The sequence below is a fragment of the Polypterus senegalus genome, chromosome 6 (assembly GCF_016835505.1).
Source record: "Polypterus senegalus isolate Bchr_013 chromosome 6, ASM1683550v1, whole genome shotgun sequence".
NCBI lineage: Eukaryota > Metazoa > Chordata > Cladistia > Polypteriformes > Polypteridae > Polypterus > Polypterus senegalus.
In genome coordinates, this window is record NC_053159.1 from 116,972,949 (window position 1) to 116,996,390 (window position 23,442).

Genomic DNA, 23,442 nt, shown 5'->3' on the forward strand with positions numbered 1-23,442 from the left:
AATGTGCTTACGCACAAAAAAATCCAGATGCATAAATCTATGCGTACGCCAACTTCCACGTTCTTCCGCTACATAAATCCCGGTCAGCGTTAAAAGTAACTACTGTCCCGCCCCAACTCCTCCCAGAATTATGCCTCTTTGAATATGCAAATCAGTATAAATAGCCCTTAAGCTCAGCCTTCTGTGAAAAGGCAATGGCAAAAGCAAGAGGGAAAATAGAAGAATTTCAGCGAATACCAAGTGGAGGCAAAGAAAAACATTCTATTTGTTGGTTTAAACAGTAGTATAAACAACAAAAAGAAGTTTATCGAGTGACAGCGTGTCGGAGAAACTCAAAAGCTCACGTTCACAAAGTCGCACAGTGCCCGAAATAAAAAAGAAGTTGTCACATATTAAAGTCGCTGTGAAAAGGCGAGTCGTAGCCCACCGTCTGAGTGTTATATGAAAGCTTATTAGGGTACAGAGGAGAAAAAAAGGCACACAGTGGGGAAAAATGTCATGAAATGTCAACTTTAATCTCAAAATTTCCACTTTAATCACGTAGTTTATCTTGTCATTAAAGTAGAACGTCATAAACTTAATCTTAAAATTGTTTAATTTACTAGTTTCTTAATCCAATTGTAACTAAAGTAGCATTTTAAATGCTTTGTTTTGTATTTGATCTTCTATGTGCTCTATGTATGTGAATCACACATGTTCCCAGGCTTTCTCTTCCTCCGACAAGACACAGAATCCATTACATTCATGATATTCCAACTCTATGAATAATTTAAAATACTGAGATGTATACTTGATATCATTTTCATGATCATAGGAGTTAAAGCATGTTATTAAACATGGTAACACAGTGGCGCAGTCATTGTTAATGTCTCACGCAAGATGCTTGCTGCGGCGTGTGCTACCTTCGATGAAATGCTTTATTGTAGCAGTACTGTCTTTTTCAAACGTACTAACCTCCAATTCCTGTCCTGACTTTTCTTTCTCCAAATACCCAATCACCACACTATCAGCTCTGTAATAGACGTTAAGCCATCTGTAAGCTTAGAACGCAGATTCTTCAAAACTTTTAGGGAACATCGAAATATCTTCATAGTACGTGTTTAATTATTCTATCCGTATGTCCTTCCCTCAGCACCAGCAAAAATACAGTGCGAAGCAGGAACAATCCATGAACAGGGTGCCAGCGGCTCGCTAGTGCTGCGGCACCGTGTAGTTAAAGTTTTATCTGTATGATATAATAAACATATTTTGCTGCATTTCATCTTAAAAATGATAATGTCATCATATGTAAATACGCGCTTTATAAAGTGGCTCAGGTTGTGCAATATTATAACTGTAGTGCAAGTTTACAGTGAGGTGATTGTACAAATAAGTACAAACAGTTCTACAAGGAGCACTTGATGGACTGATTCAGTGCATTTAGAGTTCTTGGGATGAAACTGTTTCTGAACCGCGAGGTCCATACAGGAAAGGCTCTGAAGCGTTTGTCATATGAGAACAGTTCAATAGACAGCATGGCTGAGGCCAGCGTGTGGTGGTTGCTGTATACCAATAATTCTCTTTCCGCTCAACTGCTGTACAGCTGCGATTCACACTCAGATATTAATACTCAGAGTGGTGCAGTGAGAGCAATATGGAAAAAGATGATCCGATGTGGGATCCGAGGTGCAGTGAGAGTAACAACGCTAAAGTAGTTATGGTATTTGGAATAGTTTGACCATTCTGTGGACCATTATATTGTTACAGGTTAATTACAATCAGATGCATTAAACTAATAAACAGTATGCGGTTAATTTCAGTGTATTTATAAAGCCGTGTCAGGGATGTGGATCTAAAAAAGAAAGGATAACCACACAGGAGCAGTAGCACTGCTTTGACGCTAGGTGCCGCCAGTCTGCAAAACCGAGCAGAGAACTTGCGTACGACAGGGTATGAGCTACGGTGGAAATGTGCGTGGCTTTATGCCAAGTTTAAGTTTTATACATCGCGATTTGAACGTGGAAACGTTCTTACGCAACATTTTTGTGCGTACACACCGTTTATACATGAGGCCCCTGGTCTTTATAGCCTGATCTGCGGAAATAGTTTTGGGTTGATGAAATTCTGTCATAAAAGATGGGTGTAATAGTAATGCTTAGGTTAACACGCATAAACAGATGGGTTTAACGATCAAAAGGATGTTTTAGATTGTGTTTATATCACATAATGAGTTATAGTTTAGATTGTTTAATCTGTTAAAAAAAAATAATAATAAATGAGCACACACTAAAGTGCAGAAAGAACACTGGAACTATTGTGAGTAAGGCTGTACAATTAGATAAAATTGTAGATTTGAATATTCATTATAAAAAATAAGTGTACAGTAGAAATCATTTAAAATTATGTTTAAAATTCTGGATGACATTTTGCACTGTAGGTACTAAGTTTCATATTTATGCTTTTTTTTTTTTGGCTTGTGGTGTGTTGTTAAAGCATGAAATGCTCATTCCCTGTGCACCATTACTTAAAAGATACAGGTGAAAACTGGCCTGGCGCTTTAAAACAAATGGAACACTTGAACACATGCTTTCACAAAAAATGTGTGAGTATAATGTCATGTAATTAAAGGGAAAGCAGAGCTTGGGTACACTTTACACTACCTCTTTTCTACCTGTAACGCACATAAGAAACTGAGATTAAAATTACTTGTTAAACACAGTCATTCATTTTTCTTTTTCCTGACTATGCTGCTATTTGATACCGTAATGTTCCCTTATAGTTTCTTTCTCATAATAATTTATTTATCAGATTACTTTAGTCAAAGCAACTTATCAAAAAAATTTGTAAAATAAGAAATAGTGTTTATCAGTAAATAGTAAACGGTATAGCACACATTTTAAAATTAAAACACAAGAAGAATATGTTTCAGTTAGTTTCACGGCTAGGTGAAAACTAGAGGAGAAAAAAAAGTGGTTGTCAATCAGTTGTATGGAACATTTCATAATACTATTAACACTAGATCCCAGTTGCTCAGTGAATAACATATACGGCACTACACTAAAAAGATTCTCTTTATTCTGTTTTGAAGCAAAATATAAAACGGGTGACTTGAGCAAGTTTTCATATTGGTCCAACACCCCAATGTTTTAACCAAAGTGTCAAATCCACAGGCAGAATGCACATAAAAAACTGTATTTTAAATGGGACTTTTAAAGCTATTATAATAATATAAAGGATAATAAAAGGAAAATACTGTATGAAAAACAACACAGTATTTTCCTTTATCTTTCATTATCATTATTTATTTACTAGAGGGTATTGCCCCCTGCTCGCTTCGGTTGCCACATCCGGGCCTACGTTATGTGCCAGCCATTTCGTGTTTATGCCGCTTGTGTATGTGGATTTCACTTTCACCAAACAACAAATCTTTTAGTTCTCGCGGATACGCCTCTTCATTGGGAAGAAACACTACTTTTCCCTGATGGCATCACGAATTAGACAATCTACAAGTCTCCGACTTAAAGTTTAAAGCTGAACAATATATTCAATCTCTTTTCGCTGTTCCGTTATTTCACCGAGTAATTTCCATTTGTTTGCGCTAATGCGATCTTTACTATCATTGTTTTGAGACTTTCAAATTTTAGTACTGTCATTATCTCGAACCTGCTCTGCATGTGTATTGCGCCAACGCATTTGAATTCTTTATAATGTTCTACTTTATCATCTATTCTTTGTCTTTTATTTGTTGCCCCGGCCATGGTTAAATCTCTTGGCACAAAGTCTCGTCTCACGGGACATGAAAGTATCTCTCTGAAAAAGTCACGTCTCATCCCAGGATTTTTTTATTATAATAGAGAGATTTTTTCTGATGGCTTTATCCAATACAACTTGCAACAGTTGAGAGGTACAATTTGTTACATTTCTTTTTTATTTCTAATTGGACTACAGGCATATGAAGTGACTTGCTCGTGGGGACACAGTGTCAGTAGGGGAATTTGAAGCAGCAACTTCAAGGTTTTAGGTACAAAGGCTTAACCATCATATACCATAGTGCCTGCCACAGCCTTTCATGATAAAAGGATACAAATGTTTGCTTTACAAGATGAATGCTTAACAATTTTGTCATATGACAGCAGTTAAGTTGAAGATCTCAACAACAGAGAAATATGTTTCATATATAAATTTGTAATTATTAATAGCAGAAATGTTTTCAGTTAACTTGATCATTTCTAAAATCCATTTTGTGCATTTCATCATAAAAATGATACAATCTCTGATCTATATCATCCATTCATCCATCCATTTTCTAACCCGCTGAATCCGAATACAGGGTCCCAGGGGTTTGCTGGAGCCAATCCCAGCCAACACAGGGCACAAGGCAGGAACCAATCCTGGGCAGGGTGCCAACCCACCGCAGGACACACACAAACACACACCAAGCACACACCAGGGCCAATTTAGAATCGCCAATCCACCTAACCTGCATGTCTTTGGATTGTGGGAGGAAACCGGAGCGCCCGGAGGAAACCCACGCAAACACGGGAGAACATGCAAACTCCACGCAGGGAGGACCGGGAAGCGAACCCGGGTCTCCTAACTGCGAGGCAGCAGCGCTACCACTGCGCCACCGTGCAACCCGATCTAAATCATAGTATTCTAAAATTTCAAAGAATTTTCATGTAATGAAATTAATGTATTCTGTATGGCTACCACTGTCGGTCGCTGCAGTTGGCATAAGAAGTACCCTGTTTAAGATGCATGTAATAATTAATGATTTAACAGGCTACTTTACCTAGTTTTGGAAAACTCTTGTAAATTTATAGATCAATCTTTAGAAGGGTTTTACAGTGTTTTAGGTGTGTTAGTTCTTTTGGGAAGCACCATTGAATAGCAGTAGATTTTGGACTTGCTGATTCATCATGGGAGACACATTTTAGCACTTCTCCAAATAGAGAATAACCTTTTAGTTTCTTAAAGTATTCACTTCAGCCAAAGTGGCGAGTTAGCTTTCAGGCCTTTATATAAAATGAAAATCAGATTTGCTGTGGCAATAAAAATAGGACAATTCGACTTTGTCCTTAACAGTAACATATGAGCCAAGTAAAGCTGCCCCTTTGTGTGATGTGTTGTTAATTTCACCCTCACTCATTTCTTTTGTTTAAAGTTTTATTTATTGTTTTAATGTAATTTATAGGCACAGCGGACATTTTAAGTTTGCTTGTGACTGACAATTATGACCATCTGTCAACATCCTTTTATTACAAAAATACACCAATCTAATGCTTTCCATTTCCTTCCAGGTGATGAGTTTGCATCTACCTTCTTAATTCGCAACTCTTCCAAGGTGAATGCAGCAACAGCTACTTCCTTAGAGACTCCTTTGCACCTTGCTTCCTCCTTCAGCCCCAAGAAACATTCTCCTCAGGTTATGGTGGGGATGGCAAGCATAACAGAAGCATTGCTAGATGCTGGTGCCAACCCAAACATGCAGGACAGCAATGGCAGGCAAGAATATACATTACTGAAATGTTCTTTAGCTACTTAATGTAAGACACTTCTAACCCCTGAAGTACCTTGTTTCTTTCTCTACTTTGCAGAACTCCTCTTCACACTGCAGTGCTTTCTGGAAATGATGCTGTGTTTAGCCAGCTATTGCTGTGCAAGGAGTAAGTAGACTTTAATAAAGAGGAATAAGGAGCTTGTAGCAAAGGAGCAATATTGTATACTTCACCAAACTCAAAAAGTAGTCTTTATAGAGCTATGCTGATGAGTAAAGATTAGTGTTTTTGACCTTGAACACACTTCACATGTTCTGTTGAATTGTGATTATATCAGAAAATGTAATTACATTTATTATTATTATTATTATTGGCAGGTGAAATCCACTGCTCATTGTATTTTCATTTTGGAGTGTCTCCAAGACTAAAAGTACTACTGAAAACTGAGTAGCTCTTCAAGTAAAAGCAGAGGTTAACACTGCATAGAATGTAAATTTTTGTTAAAGCAGACTGATGTTTCTTTAGAATTCCTAAATAACTAATAAAAACGTTGTTAGGAAGCTTGCTGGAAGAATCCAAGGAATGTGCAAGTGTCTAAAATTTCTAGAAATGCTTGCATTTACCATCATCTGATGTAATTATATTAATTATCTAAGTTGGCTCTGGGTCATAAACTTTGTCTACCAATTACTGTCCTGCAGGTTGAATCTGGAACTGAAAGACCATGAAGGAAACACAGCACTGTGGCTTGCTTTGCAGTTCATCACAGTTTCTACAGATCAATCTGTAAATCCCTTTGATGATGTTCCAGTTATGAATGGTACCTCTTTTGATGAGAATAGTTTCGCAGCTAGATTAATTAAACGAGGCAGTAACCCTGATGCTCCGGACACCATGACAGGTAAGAGTGACAAGGAAATTCTTGCATTTGCTTATTTATTTATTTTTTTTCCCTCAAGTTTATACTTTCTGTATAACTAATACAGCCTTTTGTTTCCTGTTCAATAAAAATTATATAAAGAAAACTAGAATAATTTCTAGCTTTTAGGGGTCAAGATAGTATTGTTGGCGAATCTGTCCTTATCAAAAATACACATCCGAACATTTGCTTCATGTGTATCTTGCATAACGTTATGTGCTTTCAAGCATTCCATTTAACATGTAGTTTTTGTCTTGTAAGTCTTAAAAAGATCGAATTATATTTTCACTTGAGTTAGATTTATTTTCTCTTACCCATTGCTGTGAATGGCTGGAGGTTGGTGTTATGGAAAATGTTACATATATTTAACCAGATTTGTTTGGACTTTGCATCTGTATACCTGTTTTAGCTAGAGCAGTTGCTTTCAGAAGTTTGACACTCACATTCAGAATAAAACTTTCTGCTAAGCTCCACATAAAGTTGTTGATCAGTTTCAATGAGAAATTGATTTTTGGACCTAAATAATCTTAGGCTGTTACAGAGTAATAATAATAGTAATAATAATTAAAGAGAAGTATTCTGCTTTGCCAAAATGCTAAGTTTGAAAAAGTGCTTTAAACCCCCGTCCTTCTACCATGTGAACAGACTACCAGTGGAACACTTCTTTCTTGTTTATGAAAGAAAATAAAAAGTGCTTCAGGCAACTGCAGCGTACCCTCATCATTATTACTCCTGCGTGATGGAATCATGTTTTTTCATTATGAGCACCTACTTAGAATATCATTGAAAAGTTAATTTATTTCAGTAATTCAATTCAAAAAGTGAAACTCGTATATTTTATAGATTCACTACACACAGAGTGATATATTTCAAGTGTTTATTTCTTTTCATTATGCTGATTATGGCTTATAGCTAATGAAAACCCAAAATTCAGTACATCATAAAATTAGAATATTGTGGAAAATGTTCAGTATTGTACACTCATGGTTTCAAACTCCACTCAGTTAATTGACCCAAAACAATGCAAAGATGTCCTGAGCCTTTAAATGGTCTCATAGTCTGGTTCAGTAGTCATGGGGAAGACTATTGACTTGAAAGTTGTCCAGAAGACAGCCATTAACACCATCAACAAGAAGTGTGAGCCGCAAAGGTTATTGCTAAAGAAGCTGGCTGTTCAGAGTGCTGTATCCAAGCATAAAAATGGAGTGCCAGAAAAAGGTGCACAAGCAACAGGGATAACTGTAGCCTTGAGAGGATTGTGAAGCACAGCCCATTCAAGAATTTGGGGGAGATTCGCAAGGAGTGGACTCCGGCTAGAGTCAGTGCTTCAAGAGCCACCACACACAGACATATCCGGGACATGGGCTACAACTGTCGCCTTCCTTGTGTCAAGCCACTCCTGAACCAGAGGCAACGTCAGAAGCATCTTACCTCGGCTAAGGAGAAAATGGACTGGACTGGACTGGACTGTTGCTTGTTGGTCCAAAGTCCTCTTTTCAGATGAAAGTAAATTTTGCATTTAATTTGGAAATCAAGGTCCCAGAGTCTGGAGGAAGAGTGGAGAGGCACAGAATCCAAGTTGTTTGAGGTCCAGTGTGACGTTTCCACAGTCTGTAATGATTTGGGGAGCCATGCCATCTGCTGGTGTTGGTCCACTGTGTTTTATCAAATCCAAAGTCAGTGCAGCTTTCTGCCAGGAAATTATAGAGCACTTCATGCTTCCCTCTGCTGACAAGCTTTATGGAGATGCTGATTTCATTTTCCAGGAGGACTTGGCACCTGCCTACACTGCCAAAAGTACCAATACCTGGCTTAATGACCATGTTATCACTGTGCTTGATTAGCCAGCAAACTCGCCTGACCTAAGTGGGGTATTGTCAAAAGAGACAGCAGACCCAACAATGCCAGACGAGCTGAAGGCCACTATCAAAACATTCTGGGCTTCTATAACACCTCAGCAGTGCCACAGGCTGATCACCTCCATGCCATGTTGCATTGATGCAGTAATTTATGCAAAAGGAGCCCCAACCAAGTATTGAGTGCATACATGGACATACTTTTCAGTAGGCCAACATTACTGTATTAAATATATATATTTTTTTGGTCTTATTCTAATTTTCAGAGATACTGAATTTTGAGTTTTCATTACCTGTATGCCATAATCAGCAAAATAAAAAGAAATAAACATTTGAAATATATCACTCTGTGTATAGTGAATCTATATAATGTTTCACTTTTTGAATTGAATTACTGAAATAAATTAACTTTTCGTTGATATTCTAATTTATTGAGATGCACCTGTATATACAGTTCTGCTTAAAAGTATGTGAACCCTTTGTGCAATTGTACAGTAGATTCCCTTACCACAAGGTCATTATTTAATCTGCAGCGGACAGAATAGGCATGAAATTACCAATTCCGTATGTTAGAGGTAATCATGCGTGTATTAGAAAAATGAGTTAAAAAAGGAATTAGTGGAGGTCAGAAATAAGTGAACTCGAAGTTGTATTGGTTAAACCAAGTAGGTGAATACAATCAGTAGGTAGATCTTTAGAAATCAAATGCACTGCAAAATGGAGGTGCCATTAGCTTTTGAGTTAAGGGGTTCATGTGTTTTTGCCCTAAGCAATCTTAAGTTTATTTTCCCTTAAAGATTTTGGTTCTGTATATTATCATTGTTTTTGTTTCTCTTTAAATCATTGCCCTTACTTTAGATCTCAAGATCTGTTTAAAAAAAAAAAAATGACACCAACATATTGGGCATTGAAAACTGTAAAACGTGTACAATAAGATTAATAATTCAAAAATTAAATCCATCTCTTTTTCCAGCTTGCTGTTGTATTTTGCTGCAATAATATAGCTCATCCATGTTTGAACTGAATTAAAGAGTTGAGAAAATGCAGAGTTTGGAGAGACCGAGCCTTGGTAGCATAGGGCATGGAACAAGAAGGCCGCTAGTCCTCCACAGGGCACACCCACAAATTCAGTTACAGTAGACCAGTTGTGATCTGCCTGTCTGGATTGTGCAGTAATGACTGGAGGGGAAAAAAAAGTGCAGACATCCAAATTCCACACATACAGTAACTATGCTAGAATAAATGTTTAGTCTTCTGAAGCAATGAGGCGATAACAGTTGTGCTTCCATGCTCCCTACAATTTACCAATAAATTGTAACATATGAGAAGTTAAGTTAATAAAAGCCTTCTGTAATTTTTACATATAAAAGTATTTGTTTATTATTTAAGAAACATTGTTAGAAATACAGCTAACATTTGAAGTGGGTTCAGCCTTGTGCTGTCTTAGGCAAAATACTACAACAATATGTAATGCGACACCGCCTATTAGTGTTATTTTTCTGGCAGTCTTTGGCAAAGTATATGTCTTTTATTCTTTGCCAGGGAACTGCCTACTGCAAAGAGCAGCTGAAGTTGGAAATGAAGCTGCAGCTCTTTTTCTTGCCACACATGGAGTTAAAGTCAACCACACCAACAATTGGGTATGTTTTCATGCAAAGTTTATTTTTCATCTGTGAGAGATTAAAAATCATTTGTTTTAGTTTTTAAGGTCAATTTTATTGTATTTTTTCTTTTAAGGGAGAGTCCCCATTGCATACAGCTTGTCGCCTTGGACTTGCAAATCTTACTTCAGAGCTCCTGCAGCAAGGGGCAAACCCTAACCTCCAAACTATGCAGCCTCTTCCTGACGGTCATGGAGTTTCTTCAGCCCAGGGTGTCTATTTACAAAGTCCGTTGCACATGGCCATAGCCTACAATCATCCTGATGTCGTATCTGTTATACTAGAACAAAAAGGTATAACTTTCAAAAGTTCTTTATGATCTTTGTGATTGTATTGATTGGAGTTTATTTGGTTTTGCCTTTATGAATGTGTGTATATGTTTAGAAATAATGCCCTGCTTATTCCACATGTAAGATATTAGTGGGGCAAGTATTGTGGTCATAATTTATTTATGTAATTTTTTTTTTAATATAAGTAAATGTTAAGCTTCATGAAACTTCTTGTTTTTATCCAAGTAATAGTTTTGCTGTACAACACATTATCTTCAAAACTCATAACCATCCACTTATTTTCTTTTAAAAGCAAATGCTCTTCATGCCACCAGTAACCTCCAGATTATTCCAGACTTTAGTCTCAAGGACTCAACAGACCAAACAGTGCTGGGTCTTGCTCTTTGGACTGGTAATGTCATCTCTGTTTCCATACTCTACTTGTTTTTTCCATACATATTGTGAATCTGACAGTAAATGGCAGACACTAGTTTTCCCTGAAATTACTGTAGGATTTGCTGAAATTGATAGATGATGATTTATTTATTCAGTGAAAAGAAAATCTGTGGAAAAGTTGTAAAAGTATTTGTTTTAATATTCTTTTAAAAAATCTGCTCCACTGAAGTTGTGAGCAATTCTTTGACTGTTAACAATGCAGGTTGTATACTGCATGGTTGAAGTCTATGTTCTGATTCACTTATTGGGATTAATTTATACTTTGCATTTATAGTATTTTGCTTTAAAGAAAACCTGCTGATTTGTATTTCATTTTATATCCTTGCATATAAAATTGAACAAGATTCTCAGTTTTACTTTCTAGCAGTAAATAATAGGCTGGAGTGATAATATGTAATACTTAATATGTTTTCATTCATTTGCTGTTTTGGTGATGCTTAATAAGAACACTTGGAAATTTCTTCCATTACTACATAACCAGTTTATTTTTCTGTTTAGCTACTCATTTCTGCAAAAAAGAGTAATATTTTTCTCCGTTTAATACCGTATACCAAGGGCACTTAAATCTAATCCTGGAGGTCTTCAATGTCAGTAGGTTTCCATTTCATAATTAGATGTTCGATCTAGAAGATAATGAAACTTGATGTTTAATTATATGGCCTGTTAGTGCTTTCATTGTTAAAAGACAACTATTTATCAAATTGTAAATTTGTTTTCTGAAAACATTACGCATTTGTGCTGTGGTCTGTTTTTACGTCATGGCCCTTTCATATTTCATAACATTCTGTTAACACAGGTACTTCATGATACATGTACACAAGTTTAAGTAAAAGCATGTTGGGTGGGGAGCTGTTGGTTCCTTAGTCGTTTGCACCTCATTATTAACTGTTATCTGGTCAATAAAATGGGAGCTAAATAAAACTAAACCCAAAGAAACACATTTTTGTAGGAGTAAGTAAATGGGTTCTAATGAAAAATTTAAAGGACAAACCTGCAACCACTGCTAATCTTCAGGACTGGAGTTGAGTACCCCTGCCTTATGCTGTACTTTGCCATTTAGTTTTCTTGGGTGTGCCGATTTATTCCTGTTTGAGGAAGAGTACACATTGCCAAATTATAAGAAATACACACATCCCTTTAAAAAATAAATTGGATCAATTGTTATTCTTCCATCTGTTTTCAGGTCTCTGTTTTCTACATAACATGCTTGCGGGTAACTTGAGGGTTTCTAAGAACTTGCATTTTTGACAGCACACACTGTAAACCATGCCAAACACTTTTAGATATTGCAGTTAAACCTTCAATGTATGTCTTTGGTAGGATTCAAAAAATATCCTGTGAGTAAAAGAATTACCCTTGGGTCAGCAGAGCTGTTAGGCAGCAGTGCTTAACTACTTTGTCAGAGTCCTGCTCCAAATAATGTGTCGTGGGAGTATTTTATACATCACTAGCTATATTGCAAGTTGTAAAATAAAATAAATTAAAATTATTTGATATCTCTTGCCCTACGTTTGTCTAAACCTGCCTTGATTGGTGGCCCCTTCATTGAGTGCATTTCCGTAAAGCCTGCTTTTCATGCTCTGTTATTGTATTGAAGATGCCTTGCTCGCCTCCTATTCGCTTTTATACTTGTCTTTAAAGGTGACTCTCAGCTCACCTCCTAAGCCTTTACTCCTTGTGCATCTAGCACTCGCGCTTCCATTTTCATTTCCATCACCAAAGCCAAACACTTTTTTTCTTTTTTTATTTTGATATTTTATTATTATTTTTTTTTAAGGTATGCATACAATTGCAGCTCAGCTGTTAGGTTCTGGGGCATCTATCAATGATACAATGTCCAACGGGCAGACACTGCTCCATATGGCAATCTTGCGACAGGACAGCCAGAGTGCCCTCTTCTTGCTGGAACATCAGGCTGATATTAATATGCGGTAAATCATCTCTTCTTAGTGAGCTGTCTCTCCCATTTGCGTTTTTCATTTTTACTAAAATTGTCTGCATAAGTGACATTGGCAACCAGATATTTTAATAAGTTTCACATCTGCTAGTTATTGTTTTTGAGCTTTCAACTTAGCATTTTGAAGTTGCTATTATGCCATCATCATCAGTATTTGGACTGATTCTTGGTTGTTTTTGTTTAGGACTCAAGATGGAGAGACTGCCCTGCAGTTAGCCATTAGGAATCAACTTCCACTGGTCGTGGATGCTATCTGTACCCGAGGGGCAGACATGTCTGTTTTGGATGAAAAGGGCAACCCACCTTTATGGCTGGCACTAGATCGTGGACTTGAGGACATTGCCTCAACCTTGGTAAATCATAATGATATTTGTTCTGATGACATATTTGTGTATGTGGGTGATTAAGTTGGTTGTGAGATACTGTCATAAATATTCCCAATTACCCGTAAACACAGACAGACTTTGTGAACACTGTTAAAAAAAAAAAAAAGGCTTAAGAAATTTCCTTTCAGGCATGAATCACTATTATTTTTTGTTGTTTCAGGTTAGGCATGGCTGTGATGCTACCAGCTGGACTCCAGGACCCAGTGGTTGCTTGCAGACCCTTCTACATCGAGCTATCGATGAAAACAATGAAAGTATAGCATGCTTTCTGATTCGTAGGTAAACCATTTGCTGCTTTTTTTTTTTTTTTTTCATATACTTTTGCCATTTTGTCTTTTTTGTTTTTTCTTTTTTTATGTGTGAAGGACTGGTATCAAACTTTTAATTCTTTGTGATTTTCTTTTTTTAATATTGCTGAATAAACATTCTCTGCTTCCATCAGTGCTGATCTGTGCACATTGGTTTTAAGTGGCAGGCTATCATTTGAACATGCACTTGGCTACACAGCCAGCTTACTTATATTTATAAGTTGTTTTGGGAACAATTAGTTCAAAATGAATAACATTTCTGTAGTATATGTAATTAAAATTTAACAGTGTAACAAGTGTATTATAACGGTTTTAAGTTTTCATTAAGATAGGGTATTCATGAGGGATATTTGCTTCAGTGCAGAAAGGAAAAGGGTAATTATACACAAAGACGGTAGCATAATGGCCTGTAGGTGAACTGTTTGAAAAGTGGCACTAAAGTGACCCAGTTAGTTAGTCTGACAGTTTACAATTGTCATTCATTCATGTGTATGTCACAGTAGGGCAGTTGGAACATATATGTGACAGAAGGGCAGAGCAGCACATTCTGGAATAGAACAAATGGAGCTGTGCTGAACAGTGAGGTATTTTAGATTGGAAAAGAATAAGAACATAGTAGATGCAGTCATCATCAGCTGTATCCACTGTAATTCCTGTGAAGAACCTCTTGATTTTATCAGATGTCCTCCCAAGGTGTACAGCGAAGACCTAGCTTTAAAAGAGAGCAGCATAGTTAGTGTCACCTCTAGGGAGAAAAATGCAGCGTGTTGGACAATAAACTGTTAAGTGTGAGTGAGACCTTACTTCATACATTTGCTGGGTGAATTTTAGTTTAGGATGTAGGTTACAGCAACTGAATGAATAATATACTGACCTAAGGCAATAAACTCTAATTCTCTTCAACCCTGCTTTTAGACTCTGTCAGTACAGACTTGTAATTTGTATCAGTTTTAAACCAACCATCAGTGAGTTTTTAATAATTTAGCTGTATGTAGTGCACGATTTGGTACATGGTGTAGTTCCCCACACAATTGTCACTTAATTTTAAGAGTAAATAATAAATTAATAAATTATTCAATTGTATGTGTTTCAGTAGTTGGGGGTATCAAACTATAATCCTGGAGAGCTTTAGTGGTGGCAGGTTTTCTTCTCGGGCACTTTCTCAATTAATAACCAGGTTGGCCTTAGCGAGTCATCTTTTGTCTTGCTTTTTAAACTAACTCAGGGGCTCAAACCGTCCCTGAGAAACCACCATTTTCACTACAATTTTCTATTTAGCTATTAATGAAAGCTGTAATTGTATGGCTTGTTAATCTTATAATTCTGCCATACCACTCATTTCTAAACTTTTTTTTTTAAGCTATTGAGGTACATTTGTATATGAAGCTTTGGAATTCAATGTATATACATACCTGCACACGTTAATGAATGGATATAAGCAAAAACCGCATTCACTGTACTATGAATGCACGCATTTCATATGCAGTGGTTCTATTTTATGTAAATCCTTTTATTCTGTAGATAAGTTTAAAGCTTTGAGATCTGGCTTGCTGCTGGCGCCATTTAGTTCTGGCGTCTGTCATGTTTACGCACTTTTTTTTTTTTCTCTTTTTCTCTCGCGCTCTTACTCTGGACTGCTTACTCCATATTTAGTCCTTCATTCTCTCTCTCTCTCTCTCTCTGTCTTTTTTAGTGGTTGTGATCTTAATAGCCCGCGACGTCCTGGCCCTAATGGTGAGGGGGATGAAGAGGCACATGACGGGCAGACGCCACTCCACTTGGCAGCCTCCTGGGGTTTGGAAGAGGTGGTGCAATGTTTGCTAGAATTTGGTGCCAATGTTAATACGCAGGCAAGTATCATCCACAGGTAACATTAAACTGTTATGGCTTCATTTACTGTATTGATCAATCATTAAATTGCATTTGTTGAAGACTTCTGTCCAATGCTGAAAACCCTCTGGTAATGTATTTTTCCTAACTTACAGCGCCAAGCATTTGGATAGTTGTTAGTGGGTCATTTCTGAATTAGTGTCTGATTTGTCATTTTTTTGTGAAGGCAAATTAAAGTCTGAAAAGAACACGCAAGACTCCTTAGTTGTTGATGTTTAAAGTAGCCTATGCTTATTGATTTTAAAGAGTATTGTAGAAACAGATCAGGTCACTGTGCATCCAATACAAGGTTTAAAAGACTGACCTGAATAATATGTCTAATGTCCATACCACAATAGAGCTAAAATGTTATGGTTTCAATAGATAATTTTCAGACAAACTTAAACCACAAAAAATGTATTGTTTATTATTTGTGTAATAAACACGAATGCTGTTATCTGTCAATGCCTTACTGCTCAGATTCCATAACAAGTATTCCCTTCTCTTAAACTGAAAGACGTACAGCTTCTCTCTCTCTCTCTCTCTCTCTCTAACCCCAGCCCCCTCTCTCACTCACTGACTTGCTTTTTTACTTCCATGTTCATGCCATTTCTGCCAATAAACACAGCTCAAGGTGTAGCTTCTTTCTAAGAGCAGGCTCACCTGTCACACACAGTTTGCATACAAGTCCATATACAAAAATGTTACATTTAAAATATACATGCACTGACACTAAATCATATTCCTTGTTTCTTTTTGCATGTTTTGTGTTTTATTGTACAAATTGGTTTGCAAGCTTTCCCTTAGTTTTTTTTATCATACTAGTGAAACTGATTTCTTAAAATCCAGATCGTAAGATTTTTTTTTTTTCTTTATGGATAGTCTTAAGTAATATTTTGCTTGTCTCCTGTAGGATGCAGAGGGTAGAGCTCCAGTCCATGTTGCCATTAGCAACCAGCATACTGTGATTATTCAACTCCTCCTCTCTCACCCTGAGATCCGACTAAATGTGCGGGACAGGCAGGGCATGACACCGTTTGCCTGTGCTATGACTTGCAAGAACAATAGAGCTGCGGAAGCCATCCTTAAACGGGAGCCAGGAGCAGCTGAACAGGTGTGGGCTTGGTGGGTGAATAGCCTCCTGTGGGGCCGGTATACATGTTCCAGCTGATACCTTTTGCAGAATCTCTCATTTCATGCTTTTCACCTTTAAAAGTCTTTATCCAATTAGCTCTGGATCTTTCTAGAAGCAGTGTGTATATGTATCAGGATCTTTGCATTAAATGGTTAATGGGGTGAAGGTGGGGATTTAAATTTAAAAACTGCAAACCAAGCGGCTGAAAGATCTGAATATTCCTGTGCAGGTGGACAACAAAGGTCGGAATTTTCTTCATGTGGCTGTACAAAATGCGGATATTGAAAGTGTACTTTTCCTAATCAGTGTCCAAGCCAATGTTAACTCCCGTGTACAGGATGCATCAAAACTGTCACCACTACATCTAGCTGTGCAAGCTGGCTCTGAGATAATTGTTCGTAACCTGGTGAGTCTTAAACATAAATTATTATGGTGTTCCCAGAATTCCAGTAATCCTTAAAATCCCAACTGATGCACATATCTCTTTTTAACAGTTATTGGCAGGAGCCAAAGTCAATGAACTGACCAAGCATCGACAGACAGCCCTGCACCTGGCTGCCCAGCAAGACTTGTCTACAATCTGCTCTGTACTCCTAGAAAATGGGGTGGACTTTGCAGCAGTTGATGAAAATGGGAATAATGGTAGGAGAGGCTGTGTGTGTATGATTGAATGAATGTGATCTATAAAGGAGTTCAGTTTATTGCTGGCTTGTGCCTCAAACTACCTGTAACTTTTAGAGACCCTGTAATATAAATGGCAGTTTCAGCAATATGACGGCTAGCTTAAGTCTTAGTAAAAATCTCACAGACAGTCCTGGTATCTAAGAAGAATGTGGATGGATTTGGGGGCTTGGTTCCAACCTCACAGCATGATTGGTATAAAGTTGTCATTGTTATATGGAAGGAGTGTTGTACTGAAGGAGTATTGTAAGCCTAAAAACTAAGATGATATGCACTGTCACCCTAAGCAAGTGATGTATGGAGACTTTGCTGATTGTTGCAAAATGTCGCCATTATATTGCAGTTTTGCCAAGAGGAAAGAGACTTTATATCTCTGTTCACCAAAACTAAAAGAAAATGTTAGAACCTAATGTATAGAATGACCTATGCAGTGTTTGGTATTGCTGCTTTTGTAGGCCTTAAGCATTAGAGTTTTATAGTTGATTTTTCAAACCTTGGTTTTTGATGGTTACCTGTCATCTGTGTAGCAATGGCTAATCAAAGATATAAATTTAATGCAGCATACATAGTCTTATAATTTCAGGGATTAAGTCCTTATTTTTTTTTCTATTCTCAGGTTTTTGCAATTCATTTTAATGCTAAGACTGTTTAGATGTTTATTTACTCTGTGTATCTCTGTGCCCTTGAATTTGGTGTTCTCTCATAGGAGTTTGTGTAGGTAGGGCCCCAAAAATGTCTTTAACCCTGGGGCCCCAACCCTTCCTAATCTGGTCCTGTCCATGACCATGTGTCTGCTCCAACTGCATGGTTTGCAATTAATGCTCTTTGAAACTGTATTTTAAGAGATTCTCCAACTACACTGTTCACAAGGCTATGACCTGGGTGACTACCATCTGTATTTCCAATTTGACTGTCTATCTGAGTGGGACAAATTATGGTGATGGTAATGATGATGTCATGTCTGCTATAGAAGTGTGATTTGCACAGGCAAAACAAAATGTGTTATTTGAGTGGCATAGAAATGATTTCTAAGCATTTTAATAGGTCAGGATTAAAATGTTTTATGTACCTATTTTGCTTGAAATTAAACATTGAAGTATTTCAGATCTCCCTATTATTTTACACACATTATATGAATGAGAATTTAACTGTGTATGCTTGGTTTAATAGCCAGTAATATTCAAAACTTGCATTTATCTGTGTTTTTTCAGCCCTTCACCTTGCTGTAATGCATGGGCGCCTGAACAACATCAGAGTACTTCTGACTGAGTCTAATGTGGACGCGGAAGCTTTCAATCTCAGGTACTGACTTAATCATTGTAGTGTTAACTGGAATTTAAACAAATGGCAAGAATCACTTCCGGGTACTGATGATGATGATCATCTGTTCTTAACCATATCTTGTATCTGTGATCAGTCAGTACTGCAGTTTGTTATAATATGCTGTCTTGTTAGTTTAATCTTTTGCTCATTTCATAAAAGCGAGTCAAGGTCATAGTTATTATAGGGATTGTTGCATTTCTTGTGTATCTTGTTTTGCGAGCAGCTAATTACCTTTTGTTCTAGGGGACAGTCTCCAATGCACATCCTAGGGCAATATGGGAAAGAGAATGCAGCTGCCATATTTGAGCTTTTCCTAGAGTGTATGCCAGAGTATCCTCTAGATAAACCTGACAATGAAGGGAACACAGGTAGAACATTTAATTTGCTTCTACTATTCCTGCTGTTTTATCTGTATTTATTAAACTTATTCTTATTTATATTTATATATATATATATATATATATATATATATATATATATATATATATATATATATATATATATATATATAGTCATGGCGGTAGATAAGTGAATGTTCTTTTTCAGTGCTCCTGCTTGCATACATGAAAGGAAATTCAAATCTTTGCCGAGCTATAGTCCGAGCTGGGGCACGACTTGGAACTAATAACAATCAGGGAATCAACATTTTCAATTACCAGGTTGCCACAAAGCAGCTGCTCTTCAGGCTTTTAGGTAAGAGTCTTCCCTTGAGGTGAAAATAGTTTACTGTTATTCTTTTTATCTCTGCTGTTGGCTGCTGAGTCTCAAATGATATTTTGGATTGTTTGCAGATATGCTGACTAAGGAACCTCCATGGTGTGATGGCTCAAACTGCTATGAGTGCTCTGCAAAGTTTGGTGTGACTACAAGAAAACATCACTGGTAATTGACCTTGCCACTTTCAACCATTTTACTTAAGTTTATATATCCATGCGTTGCTTTTTTCCTTTGTGAATCACAAATTCAAGTATATGAAAACTCATTGACACCTGTACACTTTTTATTTGTTGTAATTTAAGTAGTATATTGTTACACAAACAAAGCTACCCAACTCTACTGAATGTCTGGTGCTTGGTTTGTTTACTCTTTAGGACAGAAATTCCAGCATTAATCAAGTTACTAATTGAAAATTTGACTAAACGTAGCATGGAAAATTTGAATAAAATGGTAGGCCACCTATTCTAGCTGCAAGTACAGTATGCTTGCCCATACATTGCTCTAGAGTTGTTTGAAGGTACAGATTCATAAATCCTAAATCTGTTAATTTATGGGTTTGTAAGACCTTTTACTAGGCTAGCAATGAATGATTCTTCTCAATAGTCTCATCTCTGCTAAATTTAAAAGTTCTGTATTTTTTCAGTTGAAGTTATATACCATGATTGTGAAGAAATATTAATTTGCCATATGAAATTGCTTTCTAAAGTGAAGCATATTTTATAAATTCTGAAAAAAGAATGAGCCGGCTCTTATCTTTTATAAGGGAGCTAATGCGTACCAGGGTTCCAACATTAAATAAAAGCATTAAAACTTACTGAATACACCGATTTTCAAGAAATGAAAATTTTTTTCAACAAAAATGTTGAGTATTGAGCTGTGTACTGTACATGTACCACAAACCTGCGTATTCATGTAATTTTAAGAAGAAAAAAAAAAATAAGCAAAAAAATTTTGTAAAATTCAGCCATTTTTTAAGGAAACTAGCTGAGCACTTCATGTCATTGCTAGTCTTCATCTGTTGCAGCCTTTCAATGACAGTGGTATGGAATCACCTTGGAAACTTTTTGAATGTGAATTACTCTGTCTGTAGAAAACTAGACAGCAGTCGGTGGAACAACTTAAGATTACTTACATTCGTTCAATTTAAGGAAAGTTACTTCATTATATTTCTCAAACATACTACATGCAGTAATGATAATGCAATGCAGTGATATACATCCTTATGAAAAATAAATATATGTACTGCCAGGCATTTCTGGTGTCATTAATAAAGTAGAATATTGGTGGGGGGGACTTATGAAGCCTTTCAGTTTATGGTTCATGCATGAAAAATTCCCAGTATTTACAGACAATGTAAATTAATGTTGAAATAAACATATCCAGTACTATCCTGCAGATTTCTTACTCTGTCAAATTTTCTTTGTTGCCACAATGTATCATTAATTTGTGTACATGTTATGTATGTTAAATGTAAATCCCCTTGTTCCTTTTTAATGCCACACGATTAATAATTACAAAATCTGGTTAATTTTGTGACTGATAACTGAAATAGCTGATGGACAGTTTTATTTCCGTGGAAACTTAGAATACTAGAAGCATACTCTTAATTGTCAATTGAAGTTAAGCTTTCAAATGTGTGGTAATTTTGTCCAAAAATGTGTTAATTTTTTTTTTCAATAATAATCTCAAAATATTTCTTTAGCAATTAATGACTCTCCTTTTTGTTTTACTTTTCACAGTCGACATTGTGGACGCCTGCTTTGTCACAAGTGCTCTATGAAGGAGATACCAGTCATCAAGTTTGACCTTAACAAACCAGTGCGTGTGTGTGACATTTGTTTTGATGTCCTCACCTTAGGCGGCGTCTCCTAGTGATTGCACCTGGCTGACTGGCTCACTCTGCTGCTGTACCAGTTCACTGACATGTGAGCAGCAGATGCTTATTTGCACCTGGATTCATCTAGGAACTTGATTATCAATAATTCCCTTTTTGTTAAAACTGCATCTAATTTGATAGGCCTTGTATAAAACGGAAAAGGTGCCTGGATTTTTTTTTAATATATAACCCCGTACCCCCCACCCCACCACACCCCACCACAGTCCTGATAACATGGCAGAGCTCTGAAAACTAAAAAAAGGCTTTAACACTGAGAGACATCGACAGCTGCGAGCATCTGATAATGTTTTTTGGGAAAAAAAAAATCTTGACCCTGTTTCAGATTTTTGCAGAGTTTCCGTTTAGGTGCTGCATTGTGTTGCCCATATTGGTATTTTTAATCCAAATGTAGCGTATGGAGACTGTTATTTTGTTTTTGTTTTGGGGGAGTGTTCAAAATACTCAAGTCCTAGTATTCATTTTTTATGTAAAATAACCTTTCCCTCTTTAGCAATGGCAGGGTAGTGCCATCTGACACAAATAGGATGGCCTCTGAGGAGCAAACATTCCAAGTAAGCTGCTACCGCCAAGATTGGTCTGCTCTGCCTAATGATCTTTTTGGGTTGCTATTCAAAACTTGCATATGCTAGATGAGGTGATTCACATTCAGAAAGGGTTATTTCACAGCTACAGCCATTGAGCTTGTGTCCTGTTTGGCAACTGACCTCTTAGAGACTTGTTGTTTTACCTTTTGGATTTTTTGGGGAGTCAACCTGCTATTGTTCACCTCTCACCAGAGCAATTTTCCATATGTCATTCTAACGTACTGACATCAAGGATAAGACAAACTAGTTGCACTCTTTTTGATGTTTTTATGTTTAATTTTATCGTTTGGTTTTATTAAAAAAAGAAAATTACCAAGACTTCTATAGAACTGGTAGCCAGTTTATATATGGCTTTGTTGTATTTTAGAGTGCACTCTAGTACCTGTCTAGAGAAGAGAACAGTGCAGCTCTGTTCACTGTGGACATAGTAGGCATTCTTACAGAACTGATTCTGATAAAGAAGGGTGTGTTTTTGGTCTATGAAACAAAAAAGGTGGTCTTAGTGAGAGCAATAGAAAGGATGCTTATTTTTAATTTATGCAAGATTGCACAACTGTTCCCATATGCTTTTAGCAAAACACTTCTTTTGTAGGTACAGGAGAAACAGTACGAGCTACACCAGTGTCATCACTTCCCTGCCTTAGTTCTGAGGAATGCCTTGACCAGATGTTTCTGGAACCTTTATTCCATGTGGTGCTCTGGGGGAACATATACCCATTTTATTACAACAGTGCATCTTTGTACCCTAAACAATTGTCCAGATATTTTCCAGTTATACTAAATTCCTCTTCCTTAGGAATTTAGGGGTTGATTTACGGTTTCCATTCAAACATCATGAAAGACGTTTTTTGTGGATGAGAGATAGTAATAAGAAATGAGTGTGTTAAGAGTTTGAATAGGATTTCAAGGTACTTCATTAGAACTTGTTGGTATAGGATAAATGAATCAATCACCTAAATGTGGAGCGAAATTTGGAGAAAAGATATTGGAGAAAGGGGATGGGTGGTTATAATAGTTCTAATTATGATTAAATTGTACAGAGAAATGTAAAATACTTGACCACTACAGCTGTTTTGTACTTTAATACAGTTGGTGATGACTTTCTCACTTTACCACTGTGAAAAAATTCAGTACTATTGCTTTTCACAATGTTCCTATATTATGTGCTCTGATTGAAAGGTCTTCTAATAATCCTGCTGCTCCCTGTATAGGCCTGACCAGTGCTCTCTGAAGTGAATCCTTCTTGTACTCAGAGAGGCGCACTATGTATAAAGAAAAACAAACTTTGCAAAAGCCTCCTTGTTTTATTTATCTATGTGCCTCCCTTTTATCTCAATGTGAATCTCCAGTAAGATAATGCAATTGGCACAACAAAATGTTAGACAGAATAGTGTTTTTCTGCTTATTTTGCAGTACTGTTTTTACAGTAGTTTCATCAGTTCTCATTATGTAAAATACTTGTCAGTTATATGTAGTTGGATTTTACTTATGTTTGTATAACTTTATTCAAAAGGATATGCAATTTCTCCAGCGTCGGACAATGTAGATTTTAGTAATATCTCTTTTTGTGGATAACAAATGAAATGATGAGATTGTAAGTATAAATTAGTAGTTCTCCTCCATGTTGGTCATCATAACATGCCTACAGATGATTGGGGCTTTCTGACTTTTCCCCAAGGGAGGTAAAGGGAATATTTAGGGATCATTTTTATGATCCTCTTAGATAGTAAGTTGATATACATTCTTTTTCTCAGGGTTCTTTCTCTCAGACTCAACACTGAGAAGAACCCATCTATGGAATATTAGGCCTCTTGCCCTGTAGGCGTACGTTTTAAAAAATTAATATGAGGCCAATCCCTACTTTTGTTTACCTAAACAGTTTATTTCTTTGTTTCAGCCAGCTTTTTTCTAGTTCAAAAACACAAAACTAGTGTTTTATCACAGGTT

The 23,442-nt window shown here is 36.7% G+C and overlaps 1 protein-coding gene across 3 annotated transcripts in view; it reads left to right on the forward strand.

The window, feature by feature from the left end:
* ankfy1 (ankyrin repeat and FYVE domain containing 1) overlaps nucleotides 1-22,783 on the forward strand; it is a 39,432-nt gene extending 16,649 nt beyond the window's left edge. For all 3 annotated transcript variants that reach the window (XM_039756893.1, XM_039756894.1, XM_039756895.1), the window contains exons 8-25: nucleotides 5,280-5,484; nucleotides 5,577-5,645; nucleotides 6,179-6,378; nucleotides 9,795-9,892; nucleotides 9,990-10,206; nucleotides 10,496-10,594; nucleotides 12,416-12,569; nucleotides 12,780-12,948; nucleotides 13,142-13,260; nucleotides 14,983-15,139; nucleotides 16,072-16,272; nucleotides 16,523-16,699; nucleotides 16,788-16,935; nucleotides 18,186-18,276; nucleotides 18,541-18,665; nucleotides 18,844-18,990; nucleotides 19,089-19,179; nucleotides 20,754-22,783. In XM_039756893.1, coding sequence (XP_039612827.1) covers nucleotides 5,280-5,484; nucleotides 5,577-5,645; nucleotides 6,179-6,378; nucleotides 9,795-9,892; nucleotides 9,990-10,206; nucleotides 10,496-10,594; nucleotides 12,416-12,569; nucleotides 12,780-12,948; nucleotides 13,142-13,260; nucleotides 14,983-15,139; nucleotides 16,072-16,272; nucleotides 16,523-16,699; nucleotides 16,788-16,935; nucleotides 18,186-18,276; nucleotides 18,541-18,665; nucleotides 18,844-18,990; nucleotides 19,089-19,179; nucleotides 20,754-20,886 — 2,600 coding nt within the window. In that variant the 3' untranslated portion in view covers nucleotides 20,887-22,783. The remainder of the gene's footprint in view (nucleotides 1-5,279; nucleotides 5,485-5,576; nucleotides 5,646-6,178; nucleotides 6,379-9,794; nucleotides 9,893-9,989; nucleotides 10,207-10,495; nucleotides 10,595-12,415; nucleotides 12,570-12,779; nucleotides 12,949-13,141; nucleotides 13,261-14,982; nucleotides 15,140-16,071; nucleotides 16,273-16,522; nucleotides 16,700-16,787; nucleotides 16,936-18,185; nucleotides 18,277-18,540; nucleotides 18,666-18,843; nucleotides 18,991-19,088; nucleotides 19,180-20,753) is intronic.
* Nucleotides 22,784-23,442: the final 659 nt, after the last annotated feature.